The following is a 25,950-nucleotide window of genomic DNA, read 5'->3' as shown; positions in this document are numbered from 1 at the left end:
GAGAGGAGGGAGAGGAGGGTGTGTCCATAAGTCTATAGTGTTAGTGAGTATGTTAGTGTATTGTGTTAGAGTGTGCATTTGTATTTGGTGTTAGCATGTGTGTGCATGTATGGCGCTAGTGTTGCTCTATGGTGCTAGAGCCTGTGTGATAGTCTATTGTGTTTGTGCCAGTTTGTGGTGTTAGGATGAGCGTGAGAATATGCCATTAAGATGAATGTGTGTTACTGTATGATGTTAGTGTGTGTGTATGAGCGTAAAGTGTTAGCATGTGTGTCTGTTACTGTATGATGTTAGAGCGGGAGTGTTAGTGTTTGGTGACAGGGGTGAACCTAAGTGTGGGAAAGAGAGGAGAAGAGGAAGATTGGGAGAGAGTGTATGTGAGTAATTTAGTTATTTTAGAAATACACATCTGAATACCAGAGGGGAGCTGTTGTGTTTCTATGTTACCTAGTACTGAAACGTTTACTACTGTGTGTAGATGATTATTATTGACAGGTGGTGCTGTCACTTTTGCGGAGCACATATACCTACACTGATCATAGCAGTACGAATATCCTTGGGGGTACTGCCTCCTCTGGTACATGAAGTTAATTGAATGAATTGATCTGCCTAGTTATAATGTCTAAATAGCCAAAGAGAGAAGCAAGAAAAAGAGAGCAAAAAACAAAGGCACGACTGTTATGCTCCCATAAGTCTCCCTCAAAATCAACAAATATATGTCTGTTTAGCTTTAGCACTTTCTTCCATGTATAAAATTATTTAAAATATATATGTAAACTATACTTCTTTTGAAGCATCACATTAATAAGAATATGTTTTGAGTGTTAATTAATTGGAAGTCCCATAATACATTAGATTTAAAAAGCATGTTTTGTCATCTGGATCCAGTTTGTTAGTTCACCTTCTCTGGATCCAGGCATGGTAGCCTTGCTGAATATCATCGTGACTGGATGAGTGCCATGGGTAGTTATAGGGAAATCCACGCAACACAACTAGGGCAGCAAAACACAAACCTACGTGAACATTCTGTGCTCACACAATAACATACTTGGCCCTTACTTACACCAATGGCACAACGTTAATAACTCAAACATGGAAATAACAGAAGGCTAACCTCTTGTGTTCCCTTGCAACTTTGTAATAGAGCCTGTTAGGATTCTTCTACTGGGAAAACATATTTGATTTTTCTGAGAAACCAAGACAAGAACGCAATCCTTTCATCGGGTACTAATGCTGGAGTGTTCATCAAGATACATTCATCATGCTACATCATTAATTTATAGATAACATCTATGAAACATGTTATAATTATCTACAACTAACACACATCCCTAAGCAACCATCAAATATAATGGTTGACATGCGATTGATTAATTGGATAATTGATCTGTCATTATGAACTGTTCACATTATGTGTATTAGTAATTACTTTATGTGCGAGTACATGGCATGACTATATTTGACTTAGAGCTTCACACTTTCTTTTTATATACAAAATTAAATACCTCTGACTGTGAGCGCAAGATACTACAGCATGAAATGAATAGGACCGGGTAATTATATAAGACATGACTTTCTCAAGCAATTCCAATCTCTATCCCACATCCAACAAATTGACCTGAGCTTACAGATTCATAGACTTGAGAGAAAATATTTTTATCAATTTTTAATATGATCCTAATTTATATTTGTGTCTATTTCTTATTAGGGAAAGTATACTTTTTCATGTTAGTATTAATGGAGTTCTGTTGTGGACTTATTTCTATAATAATGGTGCCTTTTAATTTCAATTTCTGGGGGTAGCGAAGGACCAGCCTTTGGATAATATGAATAAAAATTACAAAGTCCCTCGTCTGTCAAAATGATTTATAACCTCAATGTATTTTCTGAAAACAGTTTGCACTGGGATATAAAGTAAATAGTTTATATCGGGTGGAACCTTGATATTATGATTGAATTGACTATAGCCGTGCCTATTACTAGCATAAACACTCAGTAGGTTTCTAGCAGATTGTGATTAACCATTAGGAACACCCAGGCTCTGGCCTTAAGCCAGACGATGTCCATGTCCTACAGGAAAGGTCAGGCCTACCTACACTACTGGGAACAGAATGCACAGGGATGATGGAGGTCCTAATTCAGTACATTCCTTACATTAAATTAAAGTACAAATCTCAGGGGTTGTGTGGACAACATTATATATAGTAAAACTATATTACATTAAATACAAATAAGTAGGCGCATAAATAATATGCAAATAAGAATTAACGGTTTCAGGGACTATAAGGAAAGCTATACATTAATTTACCTCTACAGACAAGCAAGATTATATTATAATTTATGGCAGCTTCTATTGGAGGTACTGTGTCTGTGTGTGTGTGCATTTCACACAACCCTCCCCTTTCTCCTGTCATTGTTGTCTCTGCAGCAGGGCAATGTCTCACATACTGGTGCCCCCCCTCCCCTATCAACATGGTCTCTGTATCTGCGATAGAGAAATCCAAGGAGTCCAGAAAACGGCTGGAGAAGCTGAGCGGGGGGGGGGCAGATAAAAGGTGTAGTGGAGAGTGAAGGGGGCACAGACAGGACTGGGGGACACAGAGAGGAAGAGAGACTTTTTTTGGCGACCAAGTTCATTTCCGGAAAAAAATCTTCCAAACAGAAAGGGCAGGAAACAAAATTTGAATAAGCCAAAAACTAAATGCAATGACCTCTTGGGCTTTATATGTATGTATGTTATATATATATATATATATACATACACACATGCACACAGTTTTTCTGTCTTCTTTACGTTTTGGAGATATCACAGCCAAACTACAACCACTTACTTTCCAGCTGCATAAACTTCAGCCGTGTCAAAGAGGTTTACTCCATTTTCATAAGCAATCGTCATTAACTGCTCGGCCACCTGTTGAAATACAGAACTCATGAACAAAATGCAAGTATGAACCAATCTCACACTACAAAACACTGTAAATAACAAAGTAGATGAAGTGGAGGGCAGATTTTACACCTGGTCACATTTAATCCTTTTACTGCTCGTGGTAAGGGCACAATTTTCATCTGGGAGGCCAGGCTAATGACAAATCATATATATATATATATATATATATATATATATATATATATATATATATATATATATATATATATATATATGGTTTCTAAAAAAAAACAAAACCTACTTGTCATAAACATATATATATCATATAATGGTTAAGTGGCTCAACATATGGTTACGATGCATGGGGTTCTATAGATTGACACAAGTAATAAATGGTTATGAATGTATGACAGATTGATGCTGAGAAATACTGATTAGTTCCCAGAGTTTACAAAGCTCTTGTCATTTGTTGCCTACAACTGAATCTTGACAAGAGAAACCATTTCAGTTCATCTCGCTGTGGAATTCAGTGGCATAAACAACATCTGGAATTTTGTTCAGAAGAAACATCTGATATGTTTGCCTGAAGCTTACATCAAGTTTCTTAACTAGACATGATCACAGAATGGTAAGTTTTAGCATCTGCTGGGATCAAACGTACCTGTGTGTCAGGAAACCTTTAAAACCTGAATATAAATTGGTTGCATGTAGTGGCCAATTAACATCTAGTTCAACGGCAACTAAAAATGATAGTTATATTTAGTGTATAGTTCTATCTACTTTAATAGTTGCAGGGGTATTATTTTACTTTCTGCCTATTATCTTGGCTGCAACTTTTACTGCTGATAAATACCGGTAACATCTGCTCTATCCACACAGGCGCTGAGATTTCTTACATCTATGTTTCTCCTTTTCTACTTATTAATAAACTGGATATACATGCACTTACAGCGGCCTGACAGCATCCAGCAATACAACAAGCTACATGAAACAATGAAGCACCCAGCAGGATTAGACCCTTTGGTATTAGGGACACTGAAGTAATGGAGACCCGCCAACATCAGTTTAGCAGTATGGCCGTGGGGGGCTTGATGGTGCTGGTGTTATGGACCCAGGGGGTTCTCCATTATGCCAGTGTCTCTACTACCGCTACTTCCGGCCCAACACACTGAGTCTAAGTGCCAGGATATGACTTCATTTCCCAGCGCTAGGACATAGATATCATGGGAGGACCTTGAGGGAGCAGAAGAGTTGGCACCGTCCTACCCCCTCATGAGCCAACAAAGTAGGTTGTGTGTGTAAGTTTAAGTATGTTAATGTTTGTAAGAATGTTACTGTATGTGTGTATGTTAGTATGTGTGGATCTAAGTAAGGATGTTAGTCTGTGTAAGCATATACCGGTATATATATGTATAGCGTTAGAGTCAGTGTGTGCTTGTTAGTGTTTGCTGTTGGATAATGCATGCTTGAAAATAAGAACGTGGTGTTAGTGTGTGCGAGTGTATGCTGTTGTGTGTCTTACTGTATGGCATTAGCATAAGTGTGTTTACCATCATGTTCTATTGGAGTGTGTGTATTTATGTATGGTGTATAGAATCCCTGTGCACCAGTGTATGATGTTAGGGTGGGTTACTGTAATATGTTAGAGTATGTTAGTCTATGGTGTCCACATGAGTGCATGTGTTAATATTTGGTGTTAGTGTGTGTGGGTGTCAACAAATTATGTTACGGTGAGCGTGTGTCAGCCTATAGTGCTGAAGTGTCAGAGGTGAGCCTAGGGTTAGTGGCGCCTGTCAGAGAGAAGGAAAAGGGAAATAATTTGCGTGTATGTAAGTGTACATAGTTAGAGTGAGTTTGCATGTTAGTATGTATGCATGTTAGTTACAGCGGGCCCTGAAGAAATACTGCACCTAATCGCCACTAAACCTAGGCTCGCCCCTACTCTCTTAAGGTGTCTTTATGGGAAGATTGCAAGGTAAAGTGATGGGTGGAGTAAAGGGTGAGACAATGGGATTGACGTGGGGAGGGCTGATGAGAGGGGCATGGAGGCCCATACATTAAGCTCATCTGGTTCCCAAGATTTCTGATGACAGTACTTTAATACATTAACATTACCCCCTTGCAAATGCACAGAGGGATTCTTCTGGTTTGAAAATTGTACTACATAGCTGTAGCTTCCCTTAAAAGTGGTTTTTCCTTTCAGCTGAAGAATGCCATTAAAGTACTTACAAAGTACCTTCATATGCATTCATTGTTGGTGGAGCTCCTTGGAGACTCGATTTTGTGTCGCTTTAATATATGCTTACTTCAAAAGTAGATAACCTGCATTGACAACTTTTGATCATTCTGGGAACGTTGGGCATATTTTTTTGGCCAGGATACTACTGATACAACTTTGGGAGTCTGGAGAAGTAGGAGAAAAACCACAGGTCCTGGAATTGGGGATTCTGTATCATGTCTGGTGTAACTTAATTTCAGGACTATATATATTATAGGGGGGTATGGCCCCAAAAGAGGAAGATCGGGGACCCACTAGTCCACTCTGGCAATAAAAAGGCACCCAATCTTCTCCAATTTCTTCATTGATAAAAGTGAAGCATACTACCTTGGACTTCCATAAATAACTAAAAATATTAATATTAAAATATAGCATGCACCAATGTTCATACAGTATATTCCATTTTTAAAACATTTAAGAACAAAACTGACTAATATTTCAATATTTTTTAATGAATTCCATTTGTACACATGGGTTTATTGTAAGTACTGCATTATTCAGTGTAATAATAACACAATAAAAACATAAATAAAATAATGTCTTACCTCATCGGAAACCTGACCTCCAAACGTCACCCAGGTTCCTGAGAAAACAAATGTTTTACATTTATTTTTTTAGGTAGTGCATGTTTGAAATAAAGAAGTGTTTGAATATTCACTCATGTTTAAGATATTTCTTCTCACATGTTTTCTGTGTTTAAATTATAGCATGTATTCTGTCCAACACCAGTCTGAAGCCTCTGGAGCACTTTGTCCTAGGGAAAAGAACTGCGCTTTTGGAATGCTATAATTTCCAGCTGAACAACTTTCTCCGCTCTATTCTGCAAAGGCATTACCTCATTTGGGCTCTTACTCCCTTTCTGCCAGCACATGGCATATCGATCCTTTATGGGCTCCTCATAGCGACCATAAATCCTGCTCCCCTGACTTGATGGGAAAACGTGAGGATGCTCTGCAGGTCCCTTTTGCTCCAGGATAATGGGAGAAAATTCCCTCTCACCCACCAGTGCCCCATTAGTAACAAGGTATGGGAAATATCCTACAAGTTGTTGGCCAATCACTACCGTCCGCCCTCAATTACCCACCACCCTCAACGTCGGGTGTCTTCTGGAGCAACGGCTCAAAGAAGTAAAAGACACATTTAAAAAATTAAGGAAGTAAGATGGGATGGAGAGTTGGATGTAATGATGCATTCAGGGACAAAATATTTGATGAGTAAGGAGGTCAGTGTGGTAAGAGATGTTTTCAGTAACCTAGGTAAGGATCTGCAGTAGGTTGCAACCATCTGTTTAGGAGGTTTGGGAGACAGAATGGAAAGATGCAGCAACTTAGATATTTTAACTAGGGAAATGGTGGCAAGAACAGGGTTTCATCTTTTTGTGTTATTAAGGAACTGTGTAAAAAAGATGGATTGTATCTCTCACATACTAATTTCTTAGTGAGCGGCTGTTTTTATGAATAGGTATGAAAGAGGGGGGCAATAAGACGCTACAGGGTAAGGCTACTTCCCCCTTGTTGCATGGATGGATTAAGACAAGGTATATCTGTGACACGTAGGTTGAAAAAAAGTTTCAGATTCATGTATACAAATGACAACAAAATTAGGAGAAGAGCCTAAGAAACAGGGCTGGTGCAAGGATTTTTGTTGCCCTAGGCAAAACCTCATTTTGGGTGTGGAGTCATGTAAGTGCATCATACACATGACACTCCCCCCTGCTTTGACGGGACCTACATCACAAGTCACACACCTCAAAGTCCAGCTCTGGAACCCATATTGCACACATAAAACCTGCCCCAGCACCAAGATTGCATCCACAGAACTACTCAGCACCCAGATTGCATCCCAGCACCCAGATTGCACATATAGGACTTGCCCTAGTACCCAGTTCCCTTCCTGTCTATTTTTATCTCTCTCTTTACTATCTCTCACCTCTTGCTAGTTATTTCTCCCCATTCTCATTATCTCTTCATCTATCCCTTTTCTTTGTATCTTTCTTTGTTCAGTTTATCTCACTATCCTTTCTCTTTACCTCACCCACTCTTCCCTATCTCTCTTCTGTCAATCTCTCCTGCTCGTTCTCTTTACTTCTCCTCTTTCTGTCTCTTTTCTCCCTGCTCCATTTCTCTTTTTTTCCTCACTCTCTCTCTCCCTCCCTTGTCTTTGATCCCCTATTTCTTTTTTGCTCTCTCACTTTTTTCTTTATCTCATTTTTCCCATTTCTCTTAATATCTCCTTCCATTTTCCATTGCTGAGGTCCTGTGGTGGGAGTGAAAAGGTTCTGACTCACTGCTCCGTCGTGGTACTGCTGAGCCAGTGGCAGATCCAGAGCCTCACCTTGGGAGGGGCTCTCCCATAACATACACATTCAGACACCCATTAACTCTTCCCCATCTCTAATTCTCATTATCTCACCCCTTTCTTTCCACGTTATATGCCGTTGCCCGCATGCAAACACAAATTGTTTTGCATTTACATAACTCGCTCTATACCTTTACCCTTTTTCTCATGTTGCTCTTCTGCAACACTTTAGGGTTCTCCCTAACAGGCTTAGATTTTGGTCTTGGTCACTCATATACAATGCTGGTAGAGAGGAATATTAATCTAAGACAAGACCAAGGACTGTTTTTTTTCAGTAGAAATGGGGATGAGTCGTTCTCATCTTCCTTCAAGTTCTATCATTCTATGTTATGCTATGAGGGTAAGGCTGGCAACAGGGGTGGGGTACAATTGGCATCTTGGCTTCAATGATTTTTGGCCACTGCCTAATGTATATTTATTTGTATATAAAATCCGGACCAAGGTAACTTCAGAGATAATTTAAATTATAAGTGGATCCTTTCTGTGCTATTTTGTATGGGCTTTCATGCAGTTGTGTTTGGTTAAGATATATATGTGTGGGTTTTGAGCTAGTTTTATCTTGGCCAATTGGCTATACTTGAATACACTGAATATCGTCAGCTCTCCCCTGCATGCAAATCCTATAGTTCCAATTGTTATTTGCATAGCCAGAAATATCTGGAAACACAGTGACACATATTTAAGTAAATACACTAAACTGTAAAATAAATGGATTTTGGAATACAGATCTATGCTTAAATAGTTTGTGAGCACAATGCCCACAGTGCGTATCAATCATAAAAAAAGTCAAAAATTCACTGTGTTCTGATGATTCCCATCAATTTCAATAAATGGCAGCAAATGAAAATGGACATATTTGCTTAACACTTCATATGGAATAATACTCAAACTGGCAGCCTTAGTTTATGCCCAGTTAAGGTGTGTTATATTGTATGAAGTATATTTTAACAAAAACTCAAACAGACCTGGATAGCAATAAAATTTTATAGCATGTTATGATAAAAAATGAGGAAAAACTGTTTGATTGGATACAATATTTGATTATACTGATTTTGAATTACGTGCTTACAGATGAGTTAATCAGCCAAAAGTGGTGTGAAAATCCGATAATGCAGGGAGCAGTGTACTGCAGCTCCTGTAAAGGTGTTTTAAGTGTGTTTTTATTGTTATTTTTTATCACTCAAGTATATATAATATAGCACTTACAAATAACTTTAAAATGCATTATTTGTGGGTGAGGCTACACGGGGCTGTAAAGTGTCTCTTTAGCTGTTGGCTTCAGCAGAAAAAAACTCTATATTTCTAAAATAATTAAATTGATAAATACAAATGCCTAAGCTGGAGGTACATTTAATAAATGAATTTAGCTTTGTTAAAATTTGTGATGCCAGGAGTTAGTATGTGTGGCTAACCCTGCCTTCTTATCACAAACTCTTACAAGAAAAAGGGCAGAGGAGCTCAACGCAGTCAACTTCGGAAAGTTACCATGTGGAACACAAGAACACCAACAATCAGATGAATACACATCTGGACAAACACTACCACTAAGCATTAGGGATTCTCACATAGTAGGTTGCTAAATTTGTATGTCTAATCATCTGAGGAAAATATCTGTGTGTCTTACTACTTTATTAAGCACACTGTTAAACACCCCCATATCAAGCACCCGTGGTTACCACACTATTTCTATTAAAAGGAAGCGATATATTTTATCCTAGCTGATGTGCGGTATTTGGATTTAGATTGTCAGTGTTACTTTAAGTTGTGTCCTGGTCAGAGAGACGTATCCTGACTGGGCACTGTTCAAGGTCTGACCCGGTCAGCACCCCAGCTGCTCCTACCTTTGTGGCCGCCATCTACCATGCTGAGCACCAGGCTATAACATCATAGCCATACTTGCGAACTTTCCAAGTTTCGCCCGTAGACACTCGCCAGTAGCTTCTTCATTACTCAACAACTTTACTATTCATTATGAAGTTCTGACCCAAGGGAATGTCAGAATATTTGAGCTGGCCCTGTATAATGTATTGTTCAATCAATGAGATATTTAAAAAGTCATGAATTTATACAGTCCTTAATGCAGAAGAAATATGAGAGAAAGAGCATGTCATAATGCATAATAACTCCAGTGAGTGGAAACTCACCTGGAAACTCAGAGTTTGGTGAATAAACTACCTCTGAATAAGTTCTCTTTGATATACAGTAAGCTTTTAGCGCCCTCCATGATTTTCTCAACCAACCAATTTTATGGCGCAGCACAGAAGGCACAAAACCTTGTGATTTAAGTGATGCAATGATAAATTACAGTGTTACAGAGTCAGCCTGTCACCCATGCACTATTAATATGCTGAATAATGTGTTGAGAAGATAATTCATATCCTACTCCCACATCCTGCTAAAAATATACTGAAGAAACAATGGTTAACATCCCTGTGGTTTGTGAAGAAAAATACATTCAATTATTTGAGATCCATACTTTAACAATATTTTCTTGTTCCTATGCATATTTCAATGCAGTTGTTTAATATCCACAAACGGTTTATTCCGTATTGTGGAATATAGTAGGATTATTTGAATCAATAGACAATAATTCCCGTTTTTAATACCTAGACTGCATTATTGATTGTTTTTATACAACTTTATATTATATACAACCAGGTTTATGGTTGAATTGTAAATATTAGTTAATAGTATTCACTGAGTACTCAAGGCAGGAACCACTATGACAAATCCTCAACTTGCAATTTAGTGAATAATACCTTTCTTGTATTGATTGTGGACTGAAAATACCCTGTCTCTTTTCGGACAGTGATGGATTCAGGAGATCCATTAATAACAATAATAATATAGGAACCTACAGTTTGACCTCTTTCAAAAGCAAGTAAAACATATGATGTTTCTTTATCATTATACCAATGTGTCTGGCACGTTTCTATTTGAGTTTTTGCACCCCAAGCAAACTAACTAGGTACTCGCACCTTGTGTCTGTTACTTGTGTTTATAAGTGAACTGTTTTTCATACAGAATTATATAGTTCAAATAATGAAATACTAAGCAGGGTTTTATGCCCAATAACCACGTTAACTTTGAGGACCAACCTTGACCACACAGCTCAACAGACAAGGAGTCCCTTTTGTCGACTCCCACATGCACATACTATGTCCCTTTTATACATTTTGAATGCCAATGTAGGCATAGTTCTCTTGTGTAGATCCCTCATGCATTGTAGAGGCATGCATTGCATCCCTGTCAGGCACATTGAGGACATTTTCTTTGATTGTTGTTGGTGACCCTCTGGTCCAGGAATCCCAGGCAGCTACATGACTCAAAACAAAGCAAGAATTCAGCACATGCCCAGTGAATATCATTAAACACCTAAGGGATACATGGTGGCCATTCCATCACACTATATGGTCATATATTGGTTAGCCCACCACAAAAGAGCTGAATCAGTGGGACTGCACTGCATTCTAAAACGGGAGTCTCAAGCATTCTCTGGACAAGCAATATAACCATGGTCAGCAATATAGCCATGAGAAATTAGATAGGACTCCCCAAACTTGGAGTACTTTGACGTACTGACTGGCTGAGCAATATATGGCCATATAGTGTGACAAAATCCCCAATATCATTGCCTTAGATAGGCTTTTTTTGCAAGTGTATGCACTGGGTATGCTCTAAATTCTTGTTTTTTTGTTTACTTTATTCTAGCAGCAAAATATTTGTATATTGTTTGAGCTACCTGTCTCCCATGTTTGAAAAGCCAAACGTTACACAATACTAAACACAAGAAGATGGCCTTTTACAATATACCACTATAAGCAAACACCTTTACTTTGGAATCAATTGACGTTGACTTGGCATCTATATTTTCGAATAATATGTCATTCATATCTTACTTCTGTTCTAATGTATGCCTTTTATTTCACACATTAAGTTTACCTGTTTTTTTTTGTCTCATTAATCAAATTTCCTATTAGCTTTTACTTGTATACATACTGTACATGTTTAATTTTAGATGTGTGACTGATGTATACTCATGGGATATAAAGAAATATCCAACAGCTAAAGTCTTAGCTCCTAACACCCCCCTGTGCACATTTGTCTTGTCTCATTGATCTACAGACAAGAATATGTATCTCTCTTGATGATCTGTGACTGAATACTGTGCTTTCTTCAAAAGATGAATTAGTATTCTCACACGCTGAACTTCGTAAGCTTTGTGGTGAACACACAAATGATTAAACATCCTATACTAAATGGACAATAATTATGCTCTACAATTGCTAGAGTTATCAGATTAAATTGAAATTAATAGTAAATATATTTGTATGCGTACACATTAGTAATCAGCATTTTCAGTTTGTGTGTACTAATTCATTAAAAGCTCTAATGTTCATACTGAATTCCACGTGTCAATGGAGGCAATCAATGTTGCTAACATTATTGAACTACATTGAATAAAAACGAATATACATGAAACAGAAGAGTTAAGCCGATAGAACAAGACAATTTATTTGCTTAATTAGTTATGTCAGCTGAAATCAGCCAGAAATGTGTCTGATTGAGGTATTCAATTTAACATAGTTTAAAAGGTTGCATTTAAACTAAACAGGTTCCACAGTATTTACCCTTAAGTAACCACATTCTCCGTCTGAAATAATTAATTAGCTAAATATATTAATATAGAAACAAATCTTGCATTTAGAATCAACATTACTGAGACTGCAAAAAATAAATAGTTTGTATATATTATACATGTTAGCTGGTGATAAAAAAAAAAGAAAAATCAATGATAATTAATCTATTGAACACATCATTTGAGCGAAGCCTTGCTGAGTAAAGTTAATTGATACATTGATACTGAAGTAAGTACAGAAAACGAAATGTGGAAAGAAGGGCTAATTTGTTAAAAATCAATTATAATTTAACTGTACTCCTGATGCTCACCACTGAAACTTCATTTTTCTATCAACTATTTAAACTGCACAACCTGCTTCCAAACATATGATTTCTATACTTACCAAGCCCCATACATGATACTCGAAGTCCTGATTTTCCAAGATTCCTGAAAAATAAAAAAAAAGAAGAGATTTTGATCTTTCCATATTATATATATATATATATATATATATATATATATATATATATATAAATAAAGGATAATAATAATAATAATAATAATATATATACTAGATCTGTGGCTAGAGAAGGATGAGCGGAAAATTTTATTATTGGAACTGATGGTATAATTCATAAATCACACACATGTATGTACATGCTCTTTAATTTAAGTACAATTATTTGTTTCTACACATTGTAAAGAGCACACCGTATTACTAAAATAGTAGACTTTTATTGTCAAAAATATCAGTTGTTATTACCGTATTTGCTTGATTATAAGACGACCCTGATTATAAGACGACCCCCCAAATCTGAATATTAATTTAGGAAAAAAAGAAAAAGCCTGAATATAAGAAGACCCTATAGGAAAAAAGTTTTACCAGTAAATATTAATTCATGTAAACTATTTTTTTTACTAAAAGCTATGATTGAAAAAAATATTTTGGTTTTATTTCCTTCTATTTTCCAACCTGCCCCCCCAGTTATGCACATCTGCCCCAGAAATGCCTTATACCCCCATATGCCACTGTGCCCCATGATGTGCCTTTTAACCCTATATTCCACTGTGCCTCATGATATGCCTTTTAACCCTCTATATATGCCACTGTGCCCCATGATATGCCTTTTAACCCTCTATATGTCACTGTGCCCCATGATATGCCTTTTGACCCCCTATGTGCCACTCTGCCTCCAGAAATGCCTTATACCCCTATATGTTACTCTGGCATTAAGGAGGTTAAAAGGCATATTATGGGGCAGAGTTGCATATAGAGAGTTAAAAAGGCATTTCTGGAGGCAGAGTGGCATTAAGGGGGTTAAAAGGCATTTCATAGAACACTCTGCCTCCAGAAATGCCTTATGCCCCCCATTTAACACTCCCCTGCCCCCCCCCCAAACTTACCGGTGCTTCTAACTCCCCTGTCATGCAGCCGGCCAGGGCAGAGTGTAGATGTCTACGCGATTCGCGTAGACAACTTACGCTGCAGCCGGAAGGAGGTGTGGCTAGCAGCGGGGGTTGTCTGCGTCCATCGCGCAGACCTTCCCCGACTGTCAGAGATCAGAGTTCCCCGCACCAGTCAGAAGCACCGGTAAGTGGGGCGGGGGGGACAGGAGGATCCAGGCCCCCTGCAGCTGCGGGGGATCTGGATCTTAGTCGTCTCATAGTCAGACCTGTTTGAGGTCTGATTATAAGACGACCCCGATTATAAGACGAGGGATATTTTTCAGAACATTTGCTCTGAAAAAAACCTTGTCTTATAATCGAGCAAATACGGTAATTAGGCTATTTAAATTTAAACACGTGACAGTTAGTAGGCATCTATTACAAAATAAATACTGAAAATAAATTAAACAAAACAAGGTTCAGTGATGGTTAACTAATAATGTTCTGAATTAATGTATGTGTCCCTTTAAAGAATAGAAATTGAGTGAGGGGTAATCAATGATTTTTACTTCGGTAGGAGCATGTTATCAAAAAAGTAATATATGTACAGTACTATAATCCCCATCACTCTATACAAGCACAAAATAGCTGTAGTACAAATACTGCCAGAGTTCCAAGTTCTGAACATTATTAGACTAACCCAATAAATCTAGGAAAAAAGGTCATCTCGTAAGTCACTGAACCTGAATGATATCAGATGAAGCTTGTTTTTTCCTTGAGGTAAAGGAGTAATAAAAAGGACATTGATAGAATGATATTAAAGATGTGGAGTTTGAAAGATCCAATCATTCTTCCCCTTAAATGAATCTCTTTTTTATATGTGTGCTATCCCTGACAGGATTACAGAAAAGTTGCAAGGCAATGACATATTAAAAAAAAATCCAGAGGCAATCGCTTGGGATGGCATCCAGACTTGTATAGATGGCAGAATGTGGAATTTAGATTAACTAGACTATGCCCTATGGGCTTTGGAAGTCTTTTATCTTTACAGATCACAAATTATGAAGCACAAAGCAAAGTGATCGCCTTTATTCGGTTAGGTCATCGCCCCTAGGCCACATGTTTGCAGAAAACTTTTTCTCAGTGAGCAAGTGTGCACCGTTTTATTGCTATTCTTGACGTTTGGATGCATTTTTAGCCTACTTCGCAAATCTCAGGTTTGTCCCCAAGTCTCCAGGATTTTGTTCCAAGTCACACAGTCTGGGGCAGACTCGTTTATATTCTATGAAAATCTGATTCCTGAGCCTCCCGATTAGTGCTTTGGCAACCAGCATGTCATTGTTGACTCAATTAACTGTATCTTTAAATCATAATCATACTTCAAGTCATGGGTTCCATGAGTGCCGATATTAGAGTTGTTTGGTTAACGCAACTGATGATTTGCTATGTAGAATCTGCATGAAGGGCCTTCCCCAAATTGTTCCCACAATGTTGGAAACATGGTACTGTCCATAAATTCTTGGAATGCTGAAAGGGACATAGCAACACATTTTGAACAATGCTATGCTTCCAACTTTGTGGGAACAGTTTGGGAAGGGCCCCTTTCTATTCCAGCCTGACTGTCCCCCAGTCCATAAAGCAAGATCCATAAAGACATGGTTGGATGTCTTTGGGATTAACTGGAATGGAGATTGTGAGCCTGGCCTTCTCGTCCAATATCAGTGCCTGACCTCAAAAATGCTCCTCTGGATGAATGGGCAAAAACTAATTTATAAAAAAAATTATAATGTGAGCTGTGATGTCATTGTGACATCACTGGCATGTTCAGGAGGTCCCTAAGAGGACCTCTAACCATTTCTGTGTTAAAAAAATATATAAAAAGTACAAAAAAAATGTAAAAAAATTAAAATAAAAAAAAAGTAAAAAAAAATATATAAAAAAAAGATAATAAAAAAAAATATTCAAAAACCTTACTTACCATTGCCCTAGCATAACATCTAGCCAGTATAACCCTCCTGCCCCCGTTCACAACCCCCAAACCCGTTAAGCCATAGGCATAAAAAGTATACAAAATTGTACACCTTATAGTATGCTCCCTGGTGCTGGGAAAGTCTGGAAAATCTATATAAATTAGGTATTTCTGAAATCAGGACACCTGAATTGATAAACTTGGAGGGGATTTTCCATCACTTTACCTAATTTTGTGAGGATTCAGAGGGAAAATGTAAAAAAAAAATTAGTTTTTTTTTCTAATCTTCGCTAGTTTTTACTAAATTTCTCATTCTAAATTTTTAGCTAATCATCCAACTATGGTATCAAACGAAAGCTCAATCTCTCCTTGAAAAAAAAAATATAGTTTACATGGGTACACTATTCACAGGAAAGGAGAATAATCGCTAAACCGACATACCCCAAAAATGGCAAAATTGCTCCGGGCTTTGAGGTACCAAAAACCCCTGGGATTGAAAAACCCCTGGGTTAATGTAATGCAATGTCATAAAAGTAACTGTTTGTGTAATGGTCAGGTGTCCCAATACTTTTGTCCATATAGTATAATCTCCTTCTTAACCTTATAGGTGGTATGTGTCTTCCTAAACCTTGTGCCCTCTACCAGAGGCCTGGGAGTTGGAGGGTTCTGCGCAGTATCTTAGCTATCCTAGCGCTGCACTCTTCTGGGCAAAGTGTTCTGATGTTGTTCCTGGAATCTGTTGGAGCCACTCTCCCAGCCTAGGAGTCACAGCCATGAGTGCTCCTATGACCACTGGGGCCACTCTCCACATCTTCTCTAGTTCTTTCAGACCCTGGTACTTCTCTAGCTTCTCATACTCCTTCTTCCTAACGTTGCTGTCACTTGACACTGCTACATCTATCACCACCGCCGTCTTCTGGTCCTTGTCTACCATTGCGATGTCAAGTTGATTGGCCAGTGCCTGCTCGTCCATCGGGATCTGGAAGTCCCACAGCAGTTTAGCCCTGCTATTCTCCACAACCTTCTGTGGAATCTCCCATTTAGACTTGGGAGGGTTTAGCCCATACTCTGTGCAGATGTTCCTGTACACAATGCCAGCTACTTGGTTGTGTCGTTCAGTGTACTCTGAGCATCTTACACCCCACCACTATGTGTTGGACTGTCTCAGAAGCCTCTATATGTAGTCTACACATTGGGTCCTGCCTGGTGCTTTAGATGTCTGCCTTTATGGATCTGGTGCTTAGTGGCTGCTCTTGTGCTGTCATTATCAGTGCCTGTCTTTGAGTACAGCCCTGTCCAGCCATTGGTAGGATTTCCGAATGTCGGACACCTCAGCTATTTGTCCATGGTGCATCCCATACAGGGTCTTGGCTTGCCATGGTACTTCCTCTACTTGATCTTCCTTGCATATCTGGTGCTGGCTCAGGCATTCTCTCAGCAGCTCATCTTTGAGTGCCACCTTACTGATTTACTCCCAGATGCTCTTGGTTTCATCCAGGACAGTGGCTTTGACACTTAACAGACCCCATCTGCCTTCCCACTGGTGTACAGTCTCTGGGCGTAGGACTTGGGGTACAAACCTCCATACATTGTGAGTAGCTTCTGGCAGCCTCCGTGTCTTTCATTGGCCAGCTCACTATGCTGGCAGGGTATCTGATGACTGGCAGTATATATATACACACACACACACACACAGTGTGTATATATATATATATCACGCATGGGGCGTCAATGACAGTTTCACACAGGTTTCCAACGTAAAAGCGTGTTTATTTAGATGTAATCACAGAGCACCTTGTAAACAAAACAAACTATAAGCCTGTCCGGCTCTAACTAAACAGCAGGATACCTCTCTAGCAGCCTAAGGTCTGACGCAAAGCAAAGTAACCAGTTTTGTATGGGGTAAAGCTTCATACCTGGTGGGCTGCAGCGCTGGCTGTAGCTGCTCCTTCATTCAGTGTCTCCCTCCCTCTGAAAACCTAACAGCCCTTTCTTTTAAGGCCTCCTCCCCAGTAACGAGCCTAGGAAGCCTCACCTGAGAGCACCTGGGTTTGCTACCAGGCCTGGCTGAGGTAACCAGGTGAGACATATATCCCATCAACCACTCTCCCATACACTTTACCACAATATATATATATAGATATATATATATACTGTAAATGTGTGTGTTATTTCCCTGGGGAGGAAGTGAACAATGGAAAAATACTGCTGATCCAAGAGGTACCGCAATGCACAACTGGTACAATGATAAAGAGAATGACTATTCCCAGCCTGACAAAAACAGCTCTTGTTCATTTTAATATTTTTCAGTGAAGAAATAGAAGGACTTTGTTGTCTTTTGCTTGATGGTCCAATTTACATAGAACAGGCATATACATTTTCTATTGTTGCCTTTTAATAAAAATACAGAATTTATCGCAACAGAAGAAGAACATAAAGAGGCTTACACTACTAAGCAGATGTTGCAATATAGTCAAGCAGATACAGAGGTAATGTATATGTGTATTGTAGAACAGTAATATTCATTGACAATCTATGGTGCATTAAAACTCCATGCTTAAATATGCTTTAACGCTTGCATTGCCAGTAGTATATGTGTACATTTGTATGACTTGATAATAAAACATGCCAAGATGTGCACTGCGCATAAAAGCTGCTGATTCTTAGCTTTTTGATTGACACCAGAACCTGCATATTTTTTTCCTTTGCATTTTTAAAGAACAACCCTTGCAGCTGACTAGTCGCTTTTTAGAAGTTTAACATGCAATAATTCATTGATTTTTAAAGGAGAAGAAAACACATTTTCAAAAACCCATGTGACGCATAAAAATGAAATATACTCTTGGACTAAACAGGCTTAGGACCTCTTAGTGTAAAACATGTGGGTGGAAAGTGATATAAGGAATGGTAGGGTTCCAAAGCAGTCGCCAAGGCATTTGGCATCTTAAAGTAACATTTTAATTTTTTATGAGAATGGAACATTTTGCAGCAAGAAAATGTGCATAAACTATAAAACACACAAGAATTTTAAGTGACTGGTTCCATGAGGTACTCGTAGGAGAACATAGAAAGATTGTCCCCTTAATAAACTCATCTCTGTTACTCTAAAATACACCTTAAAAATGTAACAAGCAGGGTTGATTTCCATAAAACAGGCTTAGCAAGTGTCTAGAGGTTTTTTAGGTGTATCACAAGTGACAAAAGACCAATCACTTGTGCCTGCCATGTGGACCAGCTCCACCATATTGGCAAACAAGGTGGTTGCCTAGATTATTGGGCTAGTAAGGAGCACCACCGCCATTAGGTTCCTACCTGTATAAGCAAAAGAGAACTATAAGCATAGATTACTTGGAGTACTCCAAACCTTGTCCATTCAGTCTACTTTTACCACCCCTATCTGGAATACTTTCCGTTCCACTGAATAATTTAATAGGCAGCTTTTAAAACCAGAAACATACCTTTTTTTCATGCCTGCAAAGCGGTGTCTCTCCTTCCCTGCATGGACTATAACCAGGTTCCACAGGGGCCAAGGCAGGATAACAAATTAAGGGCTCATATGTTTTTTTGACACATAGAACTCCAATAAGTACAGACTTACTGGTCCATAACAGTACCAGTATAGAGTCTGTTACTATATTCATTACATTATGTCCACAACTTTCACGCTTTTTCCAAAGCACATAAGCTGAGGAATATGGGAGTTGTACTTAAACAAAATCAGTGATCTGCAGATCTCATAACCCAAGTATATGTAAACTCTTGTGATAGTTACTTCCCAATGGAGAATCTACCGACAATAAAAACACACAGAAGACCTTTGGGAGCTAATTAATCTTTTTACTACTTGAAATTTATTTGTCACACGGTTTATGACTTTATAGATGTTAAGAGTGAATCCTAATCTGCAACAAACACACTCCACAACATGTGACTAGGGTCTAAAAGAAATGGTATGACGACACAATCGTTAACAACATTAATACTGGTACTAAAGTTCATATGCTTAAAATATAAGAACAAATCTGATTAGAAGAAATCTAAGGCATAAATATTGGGTCTCATCACAATATACAATCATAAATTGCTGAGCCCACCACTACATCAAAGTAACCCAAGGAGCTGAATCAGTGAGACTCGAGGGGGTCTTTGGGGTGTGCGAGCTGTGCAGTCGCACAGGGCACCATGGCAGCAGGGGGGTAAGGCGGTGGATGCACAGTGTGCACAGCACACAGGCAGCAGGGAGCGGAGGTGAGAGGGACACCGAGCGGTCACTAATGAAAAAGTTTTCAGCTACCGCTCAGCGCCCCTCTGTCTCCTCCGCTCCCTGCCACCAACCGCCTAAGCGCTGCCCTGACTGCAGTGGTGGGAGCCCGAGGCCTCTGTCTTGGTGCCAGCGCTTCATGCCGTGCCCCGGAATATGATGTTAAATCCTGGCGCTCAGCAGTGAAGCCACGGCAGAGCAGAAAGACAAAGGCCTTGTGCTCCCACCACAGGACTTCAGCAAGGGTAAGTGTACTACAAATGGGGGGGCGAAGGGGTAGATTTGTGAAAAGAGGGAGATGGGGTACACAGTGAGAAGGGGGGTGAGGGGGGTAGTGAGAAAGGGAGAATATAAGTTTTTGTGTGTATCATGGATGTTTAAGTTATTGTCACGCGCGCCGCCGCAGCACGTATCTTGGGGGCTCGCGGCAGCTCGCCCGTCACTGCTACCGACGCAGTGCGGACACGTCAGTGTCGCGGCTCCGCCTCCGCCGCGATCCGACATCGGCAGGGTAGTCCTGCCTCCACACCCTCGGCCGGGATCGCGCCTGCACGCCGAGGACGTGCAGGTGCGCCACCTCCTCATACCGCCGGGACCGCGGGTATGACGCGTCAGAGGTCTGCCTCGGCCGCGGCGACGTCACGCACGCTACGCACGCCACGCCGCGGCCTGTTTGTGAGTACCTTCTCCTATTTAAGCCTCATTTGTTTCCATTGTCTTTACCCGTTCAAAGTGTAATGCTTATTGGGTGTGCTGTTCCCTACCATTTATCTATTGCCTTGTGTACCGACCTTTGCCTGTTATTTGACTACGATTCTGCGCTGCCTGCCTACGACCTCGGACCTGTTTATACCGTTTATGCTTCTGATCTGCCTGCCTTGACCTCAGACCTGTTTAACCGTTTATGCTTCTGATCTGCCTGCCTTGACCTCGGATACGTTTTGACCTCTCTGCCTGCCGTTGCCCTTGATCACGGACTGTTTACTGGACTGCTCTACGTCTACATATCTGCATAGTTGGATCCTCCTTCGCTACCTGACCCCGTGACAGTTATTTGGGGAAAGGCAAAGATGGCACAAGCAGGGTGTTTATGGGACAAAGAGGTCTTACGCAGTACTGTTTGGGGACAAAGTTGGCTCAGGCTGGGCTGTAATCTGTGTGTGTAATTTGGGTGCTGGTCAGGTTCTATGTGGGCAATGTGGATGCCAGGGTTGGCATTTGGAGTGTGCAACCTGTGATCTATGCCTGTAATTTAGTTTTTTTTTTATTTTTAACTTTAATGCTGAGTTTATATGGTTTATATGTGATTTCCAATTGACTTAAACCTGCAAATCTGTGTTTGTGTGCTATTCTGTTGATCTGTATCTGTTATGCTATGTTTCCATACATTATTTATGTATACCTGCAAATACAGGGTTTGTTTGTATGTCTTATTCAGTTGATTTGTACATGCAGCGCTGAGTTTACATGTGATTTCCAGTTGCTCTATATCTGCAAAGCTGGGTTTGTGTGTTATTCTGTTGATCTGTATCTGTTATGCTATGTTTCCATACATTATTTATGTATACTTGCAAATACCGGATTTGTATGTCTGATTCTGTTTTTTTATCTATACCTTCAATGCTGAGTTAACATGTGATTTTCAATTGATCTATACATACAAAGTTGGGTTTGTGTGTTATTCTGTTGATCTGTATTTGCTATATTTCCATACATTATTTATATATACCTGCAAATGTATGGTTTGTATGTCTCATTCAGGTGACCTATACATTTAAGTTTTATATTTCAGTATGGTGGAGGCGGTCTTACAGCCGCATGACAGCTGCTTTGAACTTCGCGGCCGGGTGGCCACTTTGAAGATGTGACGTTCAAGGGGGCGGGCTCACAAGAACAAGAGTTCCTTGTGACAAGGAGAAGGTCGTCACATCGGAGGAGAGCAGGAAAAAAGAAAAAACTAAGATGTAAGTACTACCAAAAAAAGAGTTACGAGGTTATAGGAAAGCGGACCCATATTCAAGGGAGGGGGGTGGCTGGGTTTTGGCTTTACAAAATCAATATAAAAAGGGGTGTGTGTGTGGCTTAGGTAATACACATGGCAGTGCTGGCATCAATAGACAAGACGGTGGTTGGGCATCACATTAACAATACAAAAGGGGCGGAGGCATCAATACACAAGGGAGGGGGTTGGCTGGGGCATCATATTAATCAATACACAAGATTGTGGAGGCATAAATAATAATAATGTGGTATTCTGTTATCATAAAGGAACAATTTAATAAAGTTTTAAAAATAATGTTTTATAGCTTTTTGGATGGTAAATAGTGTGGCATGTGTAAGGGGTGTGGCGTGTGGGCACAAGTGCTCGACCACACGATACAATTCATGGGGCTGGTGTCCAAATATTTCCAGGACTGCTTTTCATTCCCAGTCCGGCCCTGATAACAAAACATTATACAGAAAGGGGAGAGCGTAATCTAAAAAGCATTAAAAGGTATACACATTCAGATTCCTGGGTTTTTGCTGGTTTAAAAAAATGAACAATAAGTACATAAAACAAAGCAAGAATTTACCACATTCCCAGAGAATACCATTAAAAAACCTATGTAAGGTATAAATATGAAGGATTCCATCAAATGCAATGCAGTCCCACTGATTCAGCTTGCTGGTGAGCACTATAGCTATGAAAAATTAGATAAGACTCGCCAAGCTTGGGTACTTTGGACTTAGTTGCGGGATAAGCAATATATGGCCATATAGTGTGACGGAATCCACAATATTTATGCCTTAGGTGTTTTTTGAATGGCACTTGCTGGACATGGGCTGAATTCTTGCTTTGTTTTTTATACTGTTGATCATTATTATTCTAGCACCACTGGGAATTCTGTATATGTTTCTTCTGTTCCATTACATGTCATCCCGTACACCGCAAAGTGTTTCTGTGTGAAAGGCTCCACAGTTGCCCAGCTACACCTGTTCTAACTTGAAAGCTAGCGCTACATTCTGTACGTTAAATGAATATTTGAGCTTCTTTCTAGTCTCTACCATCTATCCAGCTGTGCGCTAATGGATTCTTACCTTTTACCCAAGAGAAGGTAAAGTCTGTGATGAACCTAATGGATGCTATTACAAGAAATCTTGCACTTGGTTTGCTCCAAGTACAGGCTGTTACTGGCTGCTAATGGTCCTTGAAATACTCACAAAACAGATAACTCCTAGGCTGTGCCAACACATGCAAGGAACTCCCATTAAATTACAATTAAACCAGCCAGGTTCCTACAAGAAAATAGGATGCCTGTTTGATATATTTTATGAGACAAGTAAAGAGAGTCAGACTGTCCAAGAAATACAGAGAGAGGGCAGCAAGCTGTGGAATACTAAACTCTGAGTTTATGTAGGTGCTGGATGAAGCAGATACATTGGTAGGTTGAGGCTGCTAGAGCCTAAATCCTTTGTCACGTTTATTGGGAACCAGCACGAGACTCGGCATAGAACCACATGTCCTCCTATTAGTTTCCTGCTGTTAAGACAGGAGTCAAGGGGATTTAACCACAGGCCTCCTGAATTTTACAAGATTTGTATCTTTGTACAAAAACAACAGGCAGATTTTAGCTGAGAACACTGCAGATGTTCCGTCATGGAAGTGGGAATGCTCCATACTTTATAAAAGTCTGACTGCAACATCCTTTAATGTTCCTGAATGAAGCACTGCTTGAAGGTTAAAAATCTCCTTGATAGCATCTTTTCTATTGATATCCTCAAAAATCCACCAAAAGTGCATTTTTATTGTGGTGGAACGTACCATCTGAGATGCTTGTTTTCCAAGTTAGCCTGTGGGAATGTATGTCGTCTCCATTTCAAAAGTAATCTAAGCTGTTCCAGTTAAAGGACATAATTCTCATCAGTGAATACACTTGTGAAGATGAAGGAGAATCCCCATGCCCCGTGTTTTTGTCACAGCTCCTCGACCTTTAGGTTAGAAGAATATAGAGGAAAGGAGACTCTGAGGCCGTAAAGATGTAGAGGTGGAAAGTAAACTTACGTGTCCCCCTTTGTTTAAAATTGTGTAATATATATGATTTCTGCATTCATTAATAAGGTACAAAAAAGGGTGACCTCTGAGTTCAGTTAATCTTCATACCTGCCGCAGCACAGAGTTCTTTGTTTCAGAAAAAGCCGGGCAGTAGCAAGAATGAATAGGAAGAGGCATTATCTGCTCACACATAAACCTAATACCTATCCACTGCACGGTCCAACTAGTCTGACATTTTCCAAATTTTTTAATCTTCCTTATGCTGGGATTCGTTCCTGTACTCTCTTGCGCTAGTGGAACATTTAAAAAAAATTATATATTAGCTTCTGATAAGTGATTTAGTAAATAACACAATTTTTCTATTGCTTTTTATCCAGTTCCCTCTGTAAAATATTCTCTCTCTCTCATTGCTCAGAGCCCACCGATCTCAGGCCTTGGAGAATGACCTATTGTTCCAGCTTTCCTTGTTATTTGTTAAGTACCATAAAGTAGATTATAAAACTAAATCAGTAATACATAACCATTTAAACAGCTGTGATTTTTACACCATAGTTAACGGAAACTGGGTTAGGAATTTTCCATGTCTGCCTGGAGAGATGATGGGGTCATCAATGTTAAGGGTATGACACAATACTGGGACCAGCTCTGATAACAGGTCGGTTTCACAAGGCAACGTTGCAGAACGTGGCGTGACATTCCAGGTGCCATATAAAAACATAAAAATATAGCAGCAGTTAGTCATACGCGACAAGAAAAACACAAAGATCTGAATATGGTAATTACCCGGTTTCAGAAGAGTAGTCATTTCTAAAATTCACTGCTAAAAAATGTCAATGCAACTGCCTAATGTCATGAATATAAACAAGGGAATAAATATCATTACATATTCTGTGAATTGTGAGATAACTATCAGATTGGAAACTCATGTGAAAGGGACTCCCTGGGTATGTTAGAAAACCTATGATAGAAAAACTATCAAGGTATTTTTACAAAATGTGGCAACCTGGTCCTTGGGCTTTCCGTTCAATTCTATCTTACATTTTAAAAGGAATTCAATTAGACTGAGAAAAGGGTAAAATGCCTCCATGTTTATATGTTGCGATAAAATGAACATAATTGTTTCCTAATTGGGCAAATTAAGGAATATATTTTTTAGGGATGTTTTCCACCTTTATACTAGCTGTGTACCTGTGTAGAATTTATATACCTGTAAAACTGAAACTTGTTTTGTTTTTTTTTTAAATGCCGCTTTTTTACATTCTATTCATAAAAAAATGATGTCTTACATTTATAAATACTGTTTAAGAGCGGCTGTACGTATCCTGGAAATAAAATATAATTTGTGTGGGTACACTAGATAAGAATGGGAAATAATAGTTGAAGAAACAGATAGCAAAAACATGGAAATTGCTCTGGTCCTGTAGTGTAAAATAGCCTCGGCCCTGAAATGGTAAATCCCGATTTAGCCACATTTAAGGTTTTTTTTTCTCTCTGATAATGCCACTTTCACATAGTGGTCTTAAGCACTGACTCATCTCTTTACCTTGAATGTAAGCTCTCTTTGGAAAACATGTATGTGTCTGCTCTCCTTTTTTATCAGTGTTGGCTCATAATAAGATTTTACAGATTTGTTGTCGTTCTGCATGACATTTATCTAGAACGTCAACAGCTTTCTGGCTGGTGCTATTCTATGTAGATAACAGCTAACAATGACTGCATTTCTGAGAATCTGCGGAAAATTAGTTGCCCGCTCAAATGAAAATTCCCTAAAAAAAAACAAAAAAAACAATCCTTGCAATGTTGTATTATGCATGTATTGTGCATGACATCATGCTGGGATTCATCTGAATATGCATCAGTGAGCTTTGTCACTTTCTATAGAATAGTTGACAGACTCAAACATACTCATTACAGAATTGATGCAGATTAATACATCATACCAAATGTAATAGAAGGGTTGGTGGTGTATTTTAGACTCCAACTGACAGTTCTTGGACAATTTGTTCATGTTGTTGTTACCCTTTTCTTTCTTTTCAGAAGAGGCCGATGCTTTACAACATATATAGAATCGGGAATTTGTTTAATGTAAAAGTGTTTTTAGGTATTGAACAGTAAGCATATTACATATACGTATGTATATATTGCTTATACTTGTAT

At 39.2% G+C, this 25,950-nt stretch overlaps 1 protein-coding gene across 5 annotated transcripts in view; it reads right to left on the bottom strand.

Annotated features, from left to right (window-relative positions):
- The window catches only part of LOC149300344 (voltage-gated potassium channel subunit beta-1-like), a 142,591-nt gene that overhangs the window by 17,478 nt on the left and 99,163 nt on the right, over positions 1-25,950 (bottom strand). For all 5 annotated transcript variants that reach the window (XM_089485244.1, XM_089485247.1, XM_089485245.1 and 2 more), the window contains exons 2-4: positions 12,548-12,591; positions 5,711-5,748; positions 2,832-2,911 (exon numbers count right to left, since the gene is read on the bottom strand). In XM_089485244.1, the coding sequence (XP_089341370.1) occupies positions 2,832-2,911; positions 5,711-5,748; positions 12,548-12,591 (162 nt within the window). The remainder of the gene's footprint in view (positions 1-2,831; positions 2,912-5,710; positions 5,749-12,547; positions 12,592-25,950) is intronic.

Source organism: Sceloporus occidentalis, unplaced genomic scaffold (assembly GCF_023333645.1).
Source record: "Sceloporus occidentalis isolate IW3139 unplaced genomic scaffold, rSceOcc1.0.p SCAF_25, whole genome shotgun sequence".
NCBI classification, from domain to species: Eukaryota; Metazoa; Chordata; class Lepidosauria; order Squamata; family Phrynosomatidae; genus Sceloporus; species Sceloporus occidentalis.
This window is presented reverse-complemented; position numbering and strand designations above follow the sequence as displayed.